Source organism: Belonocnema kinseyi, chromosome 6 (assembly GCF_010883055.1).
Source record: "Belonocnema kinseyi isolate 2016_QV_RU_SX_M_011 chromosome 6, B_treatae_v1, whole genome shotgun sequence".
In the NCBI taxonomy this organism is placed as follows: Eukaryota; Metazoa; Arthropoda; class Insecta; order Hymenoptera; family Cynipidae; genus Belonocnema; species Belonocnema kinseyi.
In genome coordinates this window covers 84,825,822-84,837,364 of record NC_046662.1, presented here as the reverse complement: position 1 = coordinate 84,837,364, position 11,543 = coordinate 84,825,822, and the positions used below count along the sequence as shown (strand labels likewise).

Sequence of the window (11,543 nt, the reverse complement as noted above, 5' to 3'; positions counted from 1 at the left end):
GTGATGGAATTTTTCTGAGGTCAGATTCGGATTCAGCGCAGCAAAAGCCTTCGGGTATAGTAGGTCTGGTCTCTGGTTCTGAGAATTGTTGGCCTGTGTAATTAGTGGAATTGTTATGTTTTCCAATTATGCTACTCTTTAGCTTACAATGCGTAATTACAATTTTTTTACTTTAAACATTTTCCATTTAAAAGTTTTATTTCTAAGCTTACATTTTTAATTAAAACAATTTTTAAATGATTTTTTAAAGATTTGAACAAATAAAAAATAAAAGGCTTTGATTTTGAAAATTTTGGATAAAAAACATTTTTATTTAATAACTAAATATCTGTAGTTTAAGTAATAAAAAGTGAATAGAAAACGATTGGACAAAACGATTTTAAACCAGTTCAAAAGTTAAGAATTTTCAGATTTTAACGTTAAAACTTAAACGGTTTCAACTTAAAAACTTTGGTCATTAAACAAATGTGAACTTGTGAATGAAAATTTATAAACTGTTTTCAACTTAAAAATAACTTCACAATAATATATTCTTAATTAAAGGATTTTATTTAATTAAAAATATTGTTTCAGTTCAAAATATTCCATTTTTAACCCATTCAATTTGAAATTTTTAAGCAAAAAAAAGATTAATTATTGAATATTTAGCAATATTTGAATTTTTATTTAAGACAAGTAAATTGAAACCAAATATTTAAAAGTAAAGAATCTTTAACTGAATTGTTTTGAGATAGAAAACCTTTTTCTTAAAATCTTCTAGAATCTTTTTTTGAAAATTTTGTTTAAATATTTGAAAAACTTTTTAAACATTCTCTTAAAATAAGTTTTAAAAATGAAAAGTTATTTTTAATTTTACGTATCTCCTAAAATTACTCAAATTTCGCCTACAAAAAATAAATGTTCAATTATCATTTATATATCTAAATTGTAAAGAAATTTTTTAAAATTTGCAGGATTTTCTGAAAATTGTAGAAAAAATTCAATTCATTTTGACAAATATTTAGAAGTTCTGAAAAAATTTCCAGAATAATTTTAAATTTAAAACCGATTTAAAACCACTTCTAAATTTCTCAAGATTTGGAAATAAATGTTTGACCCTTTCCAAGGACGTTTAAACTATTTAAAAAGAAAATAATTGAATTTCTAATTTAAGAAGTGTTCAGTTAAAATTTTTTCAATTTTTCAATATTTGATGTTTCTAGCTTAAAATTCCTTAATATTATATAATTTTGAAAATTTTAAAGTTCATTGATTGATTTTTTAATTTAGAGCATTGAAAATGATAACGTGGATATATATTATTTTATATTGAAAAATGTTAGTACCTTCAATTTTATACGCTTAAATTATTGAGCATTTAAATACAACATTATTTAATTAAAAACTTTTAAATTTCAGTTTTAAAAGTTCAAAATTTAACAGTTCCACTTTGAGTGCTTTTATTTGCAGCTCAGTTTTTATTACCTCGAGTTGAACATTTTTTAGCTTTAGTGTTCCATTTTTTTTTAAATTTCATTGGCCGTGAAAAATGTTTGCGAACCGGGAAAAACCGGGAAATGACCGAGAATTTATTTCGTCGATTAAAACTGCCACCCCGAAATAATTTGATGTTAATTGTTTTTTTTCCCAATGGTCTCAAATCAATATGGTGTGTTAATAATGCTTTTTATTTCTAAATTGTGAAAAAAATGCTCTTAAGCTTCGCTGGGATCCGAATCCATGTCCTTTCAGGTCTGATTTCAGGTCTGATGCTCTTTTCCACTAAGCTACGGAAAGACGTGATTCCTTATTCTTGTAAGAATAATTTTTCAAACATTCGAATGTTTTAATATTTGTTGATATTATTGTTTTGATTAAATAAAACGTATTGAATAATTTGGTGTTTAGTGTTTAGCAATTTTTTCGCAATTTAGAAATAAAAATAAATATTTTGTAAAATGTCGACTTTGACCAGCAGAAAAAAAATTAATATTCATCATTTTAGTTGAAAATAATTCATCTTTTTAATTGAAAATAAAACTGTTTAGTTCAAAATTGAAATCTTTTCCCAGAAATGCATCTTTTCGTTGGAAAATTAATCGTCTTGTTTGAAATCATTTTAGTTGAAAATTCATCTTTTTGATGGAATGTTAAAACTACTTGGTTAAAAGTTAAATTAAATTCGTTTTAAAAATAAATATATTTTTTTAATTATTTGTTTTAACTGGAAATGTAACTATTCCATTTTTTGTTGAAAACTGGTCTTTTTTAATTCAAAATTCAGCTATTTGTATACATACTCTTAATTAGAAGTATAAGTAGATGCAATAAAAATTGATTTGAATTTTTATTCAAATGAATGGACTTTAAAGACAAATTCAAGAAATGATTGATTATGTTTTTAGTATTATTTAATTATTTAATTAATATATCGTGCTAAAATAAGTGAGAATATCTTGTAATATTAATTACATTCCTATAAACAAAAAAAGAAAAACATTATTTCTAATAAACTCGCGAAGAATTTTGTACCTAGGAAAACTTGGTATTGTCGGGGAAATTTTTCCAGGTTTTCAGTAGACTCCTTAGAACCAAACTAAAACAAATATTTTACTTGATAAAAAATAAAAAATTATTTACAGATACATCGCCGAGTTGGCTGGAAACAGTGATATTATTCTTCCAGTTCCTGCTTTCAACGTGATCAACGGTGGATCTCACGCGGGAAATAAACTGGCCATGCAGGAGTTTATGATTCTTCCAACTGGTGCAGCGAACTTCACCGAAGCCATGAAGATGGGCAGTGAAGTCTACCACCATTTGAAAAATGGAATCAAGAAGAAGTTTGGTCTTGATGCCACCGCTGTTGGCGACGAGGGTGGTTTTGCTCCCAACATCTTGGAAAATAAGGAAGCACTGAACCTCATCACAGACGCTATTAAGGTAACGTGTGAATTTCATTTTTACATTAATTTTCAGGGTGGCGACCTAACTGGAAATGACCGAGAATTAAATTTTAAAACCTGGGAATTTACTTCTGATCATAACAAAATTCAGGTTTTCATTATTTTAGTCATTTTGGTCAACTTAGAAAAGTGACTTTTACTTTATCTACAGTTGCAGGGCATGCGAGTGGAGATAATTATCGTTTTTATTTTAGGACAGAGAGTTTCGGTAAAGAAATATAATTTCTCGTGGGACGAAATTTTTCAAAGGAATTAAAACTGGGATTTAGAAGAAAGGAATTTGAAAAATCCCTGTTACAAGTCTAAATTCGTCACAATTTAAAAGTTCCTTCTTCCGAAGTTTGGAAAAAGAAAGTAATTTAAATAGTTTTTATAGTAGAAGTAGTATTTCGAAGAGTAAATATTTCTGAATTATAACATACATTTATTTTTTGAAAATCAATTTTTTAAGTAAAATTGAACAATTCCAGTAGAAAATGTATCTATTTCGGGGGGTAAATGTACCTTATCCAGTTCAGAATTAAACAATTTCGATGTAAATATATGTTTTTAAATTGAAAATTAATTAATTTTGTTGAAAATTAACGTATTTCTTTAAAAAATCGACTTTTTGGTAGAGAACGAGATTTTTCTTTGAAAGTTAATCTCCTTGTTTCAAGATCCTTCGTTTTGGTTAAAAATTCAAGTATTTCAGTTAAATATTCATCATTTTAGTGGAAATTTCATCTTTTAGTTTATAAATAAATTTACTTGGTTTGAAAAATGAACTCCATTGTTCAAAATTAATTTTTTTATTGAAGATTTAACATTCTGATTAAAAATTGATTTCTTTGGTTCTAATATGAGCTATTTGTTTGAAAGCTTGTTTTTTCTTTGGATGAAAAGAAATTTTTTACCGAAAATTTAACTATTTTCTGAAATTTTGATTTTTTGTTTCGTAAAAAAACCATTAAAGAGTAATTCAACTATTCTATTTTTGTTTAAAAATCTATCTTTTTTGGATGAAAATTAAAGTATTTGGTTGATAATTGATATTTTTTATTTAAAAATTAAACTATTTTTTCAAAAATCATGCCCGTTGTAGAAAATTCAACTTTTTTGTATAAAATTAATATTATTGTTTAAAATCAATTATTCCAGTTGAAGATTCATCATTTTATTCGAAAATTTGTTAGTTTGGTGGAAATTTAATGTTTTTTATTGAAAATGTAAACGTTCCACTTTGAGTTGAAAATGGACCTTTTTCATCTCAATATTTAACAATTTGGATGTAAATTTCTCATTTCTAATTAAAAATTTATTTATTTTGTTGAAAATTCACGTGTTTTATTTTTAAAAAACTACTTTTTTGTAGAAAATTGCCTTTTTTGGTAGAAAATAATTTTGTTTAAAATTAATCTCATGGTTTAAAAATTCTTCTTTTTGTGTAGAAATTGTAGTATTCATCATTTTAATTAAAAATTCATTTTTCAGATTGAAAAATGAGTTCTTTGATTTAAAAATTGTTTTTTATTTGGATGAAAAGGACATTTTTTTTACCGAAAACTGAACTATTTTATTGAAAATTTGTTTCTTTTTTAGCTTGAAATAATTTTTTTCTTAAACTGAAAATTAAAATACTATTACAGTTGAATATTTCATAATTTTAGTTGAAAATTCATTGGTTTGATTGAACATTCAATTTTTTTGGTTGAACATTAATTTTTTTACCTAAAATTTAATTATTCAATTTTTGATTGAAAAATCATGGATGTACCAGTTTGGATGCACAATTTATTTTTTTAGTCAAAAGTATTATTTTGTTGTTGAAATTCAACTGTTTCAGTTGAAGATTTATTTTTTTAGTTGAAAACTTCTTTTTTTGTTTAAAATTCAACTATTCCGGTTGAGGATTCATAACCTTAGTTGAAAATTCATCAGTTACAGATGAAAATTAATTTTTTTTTTACTAAAAATGTAACTATTCCATATTATTTTAAATTAATTTTTTATTATTTTAAAATTCAGCTATTTGGTTAAAAATGTATCTCCTTTGGTTGAAAAGTTCAGTTAAATATCATGTTTTTTGTTGAAAAATTGTATTTTTTGATAGAAAATTCATCTCTTTGTTTGAAAATTAGTCTTTTTGTTTAAAAATGAATCTTTTTGTTTAAAAATTCATCTTTCTGGTTAAAAATTTGAGTATTTCAGTTAAATATTTATCATGTTAGTTGAAAATTCATCTGTTTGGTTTAAAATTCTACTAATCCAGGTCATTTATTTTGCAATTTTTTGCTCTGTTGTATTAAGGGGTGTTTAAAATGAATATCTTGATAAAAAATAAATGTTTGCGTTTTGCGACACATGTGAATATCTTACTTTTCTTTGACCTGAAAAATTGAAAAACTTGACAGGGAAAAACGGGGAATTTGAAATTGTCCGCTGAATCGCCACCCTGATTTGATAGTTCATAAATGAATTAGAATTGAGGTTTCATATACTATGTAAAATTTCAGGTAGCTGGATACGAGGGCAAGATTCAGATTGGAATGGACGTTGCGGCTTCCGAGTTTTACAAAAATGCAAAGTATGACTTGGACTTTAAGAACGAGAAGTCTGACCCCAACACTTATCTCGCACCGGAAGCACTGAAGAATCTTTACTTGGACTTTGTCAAAGAATTCCCGATCATCTCCATCGAAGATCCCTTCGACCAGGATGATTGGGAATCCTGGACTTCCATCACTGCTTCTACCCCCATTCAAATTGTCGGTGACGATCTTACTGTTACCAATCCCGTGAGGTAAGCACAAACAAAATTAAATAATTGATAGTGAATGCAAAAAAACGAAATGTTACAAAATTAAATATATTTTATTTTGAAGATTATTCATATAATTTTTAATGGATGACAAACATAATAAAAGTTATACAATTGTTAATTTGTAATTTAAAATCGTATAAAATTAATATGACCTTTGATGTGTTGAAGAATTGACTATTATATTTAATATTCAATAAATCTAAGTTCAGAGTATTAACGAGAGGTTTATGACTCTTAAGATCTGGTGTGAAATAATTGAAAACTTTCAATGTGTAAATATTTGTCATATCTTTGGAATATTTTTAACTATTTTAAAACCTTTGAAATCTTCGGGAAATTATTGATATTATTGTGAAATTATTGAAGTATGTGTGTAGTCGTTATAATCTCTTGAAATATTTAAAAACCTTTAACATCTTTTGAAATCTATTGTGAAATCATTGAAAATTATAGACCTTTTTGTGAAATATTTTAACCATTAAGATCGTTGTAAAATGATTGAACTCTTTCTGAAATTATTTGAATATTTGTAAAATCTTTGGAATCTTTTGAACTATTTCGAAATCTTTAAAATCTCTGTGATATCTTTGGAATCTTTTGAAATTTTGCAAAGCCTTCGAAATCTTTATGTAATTGTTGAAATATGTGAAATCTTTAAAAAAATTTGTGAAATATTTTTTTAAAAAACTTCAACTTTTGAAATCTTTGCCAAATGATTGAAATAATTGTGTACTATTTGGAATTTCTTGAAATATTTTTAAATCTTTGAAATCTTGGTGATATCTTCAGAAATTTGAATGAAATCTTTTAAATAATTAGAATTTTATGAAATCATCGAAATATTTCTGAAATCACTTGAATATTTTTTAAATTACTTAAATATTTTTGAAATCTTTGGAATCTTTTGAACTATTTCGAAATCTTTAAAATCTCTGTGATATCTTTGGAATCTTTTAAAATTTTGCAAAGCCTTCGAAATCTTTGTGTAATCGTTGAAATATTTGTGAAATATGTGAAATCTTTCAAAAAAATTTTGAAATATTTAAAAAAAACTATAACTTTTGAAATCTTTGCCAAATGATTGAAATAATTGTGTAATATTTGAAATTTCTTGAAATATTTTTAAATCTTTGAAATCTTGGTGAAATCTCCAAAAATTCGAGTGAAATCTTTAAAATAATTAAATTTTTATGAAATCATTGAAATATTTCTGAAATCATTTGAATATTTTTTAAATTACTTAAATATTTTTGAAATCTTTGGAATCTTTTGAACTATTTAAAAATGTTGAAATCTTTGTCAAATTATTGAAATCTTTGAAAATTATTGGAAACTTTTGAACTATTTTAAAAAATTTGAAATCTTTGGGAAATCATTTATATTTTTGAGAAGTTTTTGAAACCTTTATGAAATAATTGAGATCTTCGCAAATTTGTTTGAATGTTTGGAATCTTTTGAATTTAAAAAAATATATTTTTTCAATCATTAACATCTTCAAAAGTTATCATGAAATTTCTGTAAAATTATTAAAATATTTGTGAAATTATTGAAATCTTTGTGAAATTATTAAACTATTTATGTAATATTTGAAATCACTTGAAATATTAAAAAACTTTTGAAATTTTTTGTGTAATCATTGAAATTTAAGACATTTTTGTGAAATTATTGCAATAATTAAAATGCTTGAAATATTTTAAAACCTTCGAAATTTTTTGTGAAATCATTGAAATTTAAGACATTTTTGTGAAACCATGGAAATCATTAAAATCTTTGCGAAATCTTTAAAATCTTTGTGTAATCGTTCAAATATTTGTGAAATAATTGAAATTTAAAAAAAATTGTGAAATATTAAATAAAATAGAATCCTTTGAAATCTTTGTCAAATTATTGAAATATTTGTGTAATATTTGGAATCCCTTAAAATATTTTAAACCCTTTGAAATCTTGGTGAAATCTTTAAAAATTTGAGTGAAATGTTTGAAATAATTAAAATTTTGTGAAATCATTGAAATCTTTCTGAAATCATTTAAATATTTTTAAAATGATTTAAATATTTTTAAAATCTTTGGAATATTTTCAACTATTTAAAATATTCCGAAAACTTTGGGAGATTATTGAAACCTTTATGAAATAATTGAAATCTTCGGAAATTTATTTGAAATGTTTGGAATTTTCTGAATTTTTAAAAATATTTTTGAAATCATTTGAAATCTTCAGCAATTATTGTGAAATCTCTTTAAAATTATTAAAATATTTGTGAAATTTTTGGGAAAGCATTGAAATCTTTTTGAAATTATTGAAATCTTTGTGAAATCTTCTGAAATGATGTAAAAAAATGTAATCTCCTGAAATCTTTGTGAAATCTATGAAGTCATTTAAAAGCTTAGCGACATCTTTTGACATCTTTTAAATCATTGACATTTTTGTGAAATTATTCAAATATTTGTTTAATTTTTGAAATCAAATAAATAAATCATTTAAAATATTAGAAATTCTTTAAAACCTCTGAAATCTTTTGAAATATTTGAACTCTTTGTGAAACCTTCGTAATCTTTTAGAATCTTTTTAATTATTTACATTTTATATTTATGTTTATATTATATTTGTAATTGTGAAGTTTTCTGAAATGTTTGTGGAATTATTTAAATATTTGGAATACTTCTAAATCTTTTTGAACATTTAAAATCTTTTAGAATCTTCGTGAAATCATTGAAATATTCTGTAATTTTGGCGAAATCTTTGAAACATTTTAAAACCTTTTGGAATCTTTGCAATCGTTTTGAAATCTTCTAAACCTTCTGAAATCTTTAAAATAATTTAAATCCTTGTGTTATCTTGAAATAATCTAAACTCTGAAATGTTTGTGAAATCTTTTAAAATCTTTGAAATATTTAAAAATCTTATATCTTTCAATCTTTTAAATTATTTAATATCTTTTGTAATCTTTGTGAAATCATTGAAGTCTGTTGTCATTTTTGTGAAATCTTTGAATTATTATTATTATTATTATTTTGGCATATATTTGGAATCTTTTGAAATCTTTGTGGAATCATCGAAACCGTCTCAAATTTTGGAAAGCATTACAAATTTTCTGAAATCTTTAAAATTATAAAAATGTTTGTGTTACCATTGACATATTTGTGAAATCTTCGAAATGTTTGGATTGGTTGTAATCTTTTGAAATCATTTAAACTGTTTGAAATATTTGTGAAATATTACAAAAAAACTCTGAAATCTTTTGAAATCTTTGTGAAGTTGTTGAATTCTTCTGAAATTCGTGAGAAATCTATAAAATCTTTAGAATCTATTAATAATTATGTAAAATATCCCTTTGAGCTCTTTTTACTATAAACGATTCAAAGTAGAAGATTTTATAATTAAAATAATTCTCTTTTGGTATTTTTAGGGTTTCGAAAGAAACCCTTATAACCTAATGGGGATGACTCAAATTAAAGCACATCTAAAATTGAGATAAAAAAATAAATTATCTATCTCATATGTTTATTATTTTTTTTGATTGATACCAGTGATTTAATAGTAATAAAAAATACCATTCATTATAATTTAAGAAAAGTGAAATGAAGTTGAAAGTGTTAAAAATTCGATTGCTTTAAGTTAGATTGCTAAAGGCATACAAAAACTTTAAGTTGAAATGGGGATTTAGGGATTTATTGAAAAATAATATTTCAGGATCAAGACCGCGATCGAGAAGAAGGCCTGCAACTGTTTGCTGCTGAAGGTGAATCAGATTGGAAGCGTGACAGAATCCATTAACGCTCACAAGCTCGCGAAGAGCAGTGGCTGGGGCACAATGGTTTCCCATCGTTCCGGAGAAACCGAGGACACGTTCATCGCCGATTTGGTTGTCGGTCTCTCAACTGGTCAAATCAAGACTGGCGCTCCTTGTCGTTCTGAGCGATTGGCTAAGTACAACCAGATTCTTCGTATCGAAGAGGAACTCGGAAGCGCTGCCAAATTCGCTGGAGCCAAGTTCCGTAATCCACAAGCTTAAAGCGATGCTCCGAGAGCATTATCCGGACCTTGGTTATTGTTATAATTACACTCTAGCTGCTCCTGTAACACTGTAATATAAAAAGGCATTATTTTTACGATCAACGTCGCGAGTTGGCGCTGATTCAAAATCGAAAGGCGCGGTTCTATAATCTCTAAATTCAATTTTTAGTCAATCGAAATGGATTTAAACACGAAATTAGTCTAAATTTAAATCAACAATATTTCTGCTTTTGAATAAAGCAAGGTTTTGTCAATCTTATGCGCACTTTTCTCTACTATTCGAAGTAGAGAAAGACAGTTGCGTTGTTCTGCGATAATTGGTTGATTGGGATTCACAATTGACTAGGAATCTGAGGCTGATTGATAATAAACTTAGTTTATTATTTGTTGTTCAGGTCAGTGTGAAAGTGGTAATAAGGGTGTATGTAATACGCGGAGAGGATTTTTCGGAATTTTTTCAGAAGTGCTTTTAACTTTACTGCACAGAAGGAAGAATGTGTTTTTGGCTGATCCTGTTTCGTGACGTTGAACTTAAAAAAGTGTATAAATCTTGAAACATTTCGCAGTCGTAGAATATCTTGTTGAGCGAAAGATTGTAAAAAAAGGCTTGTATCGATTCATTGACAATATCTGGGAGAGAATACTTACCTTAGTGTTCTCGCGACCATATCGATGTGAGAAAAGTTACGAATAAAAGTCTAACTTGTAGAAAAGTCGTTTCTTTTCTAGATATTTTTTTTTAATTTTGATACCTGGACTTTTTCTATCTGGCATTTTTCTATCTGGACTTTTTTTATTGCCTACTTGAAAAGATACATGTTTTACGTAGAGCAGTAAGAGAGCGTTCACATATTACGTTATGGAAAACCGGGAATTTTATGAGACCGGGAAAAACTGGGAAATTATAGAAAATTTATTTTTTGACCGGGAATTTTGCAAATATGTAGAAAAAAATACGTCCTTCGATTTCAATCGTTTTTTAAATAATTAGATGAATTGTTATCTTTTTCAATTATTATATCATTCAGTTTATAATGCTTGATTAGAAAAAATTTTTATTTTAAAGTTTTCCATTTTATACTTTAATTTATAAGTGTACATTTTAATTTTAAGTTTTTTAAATTGCAGTTCTAATTAAATGGAATTCCAATTAAAAAATGGAAGCGTTTGAAAAAGAAAATGTTGGATAAAAACATTTTTAGTTGATCAACTGTGAATATAAATTAATTATTGATTTAAGAAATTGAACTTTATTTTAAGTTTTAAAAATTAAACAATAATTGATTTTATAAGGCGATTCGAAATAAGTTTACAATTTTAGAATTTGCAGATTTTAAAGTTAAAAATTAAACAGTTTCAATTGGAAAGTCTTATTAGTTAAAGAGATATAAACGCAAGATTGAAACTTTATAAACTATTTTTAATTTTAAAATAACTAATTAAAATTTACAAAATTCTAATTAAAAACCTTTATTAAATTTCAAGTATTTCAGTCTAAAAAATTTCATTTTTAAATAATTGAATTTGACATTTTCTAATTAAGAAAAAGAACAATTACTTAATATTTATAAATATCTGACTTTATTTAAAATAAGTAATTATAAAATAAATATTCAAAACTTAACAAAAAAACTCAACTTTGAACGTTAAAATTTTAATTGATCTTTAACAAAATTTAATTTGTAAATCAAATTGTTGAATTTTGATGTATAAATTGAACACCTATTATTCTTAAAAAAAAATTCGAGTAAGTGAAAAGATATTTAGAAGTTTCTAAAATT

General features: G+C 25.1%; 1 protein-coding gene across 1 annotated transcript in view; it reads left to right on the top strand.

Annotated features, from left to right (window-relative positions):
* LOC117175719 (enolase) overlaps window positions 1–10,470 on the top strand; it is a 15,409-nt gene extending 4,939 nt beyond the window's left edge. Inside the window, exons 5-7 of the mRNA XM_033365498.1 lie at window positions 2,622–2,922; window positions 5,441–5,727; window positions 9,439–10,470. Coding sequence (XP_033221389.1) covers window positions 2,622–2,922; window positions 5,441–5,727; window positions 9,439–9,760 — 910 coding nt within the window. The 3' untranslated portion in view covers window positions 9,761–10,470. The remainder of the gene's footprint in view (window positions 1–2,621; window positions 2,923–5,440; window positions 5,728–9,438) is intronic.
* The last annotated feature ends 1,073 nt before the right edge of the window (window positions 10,471–11,543 follow it).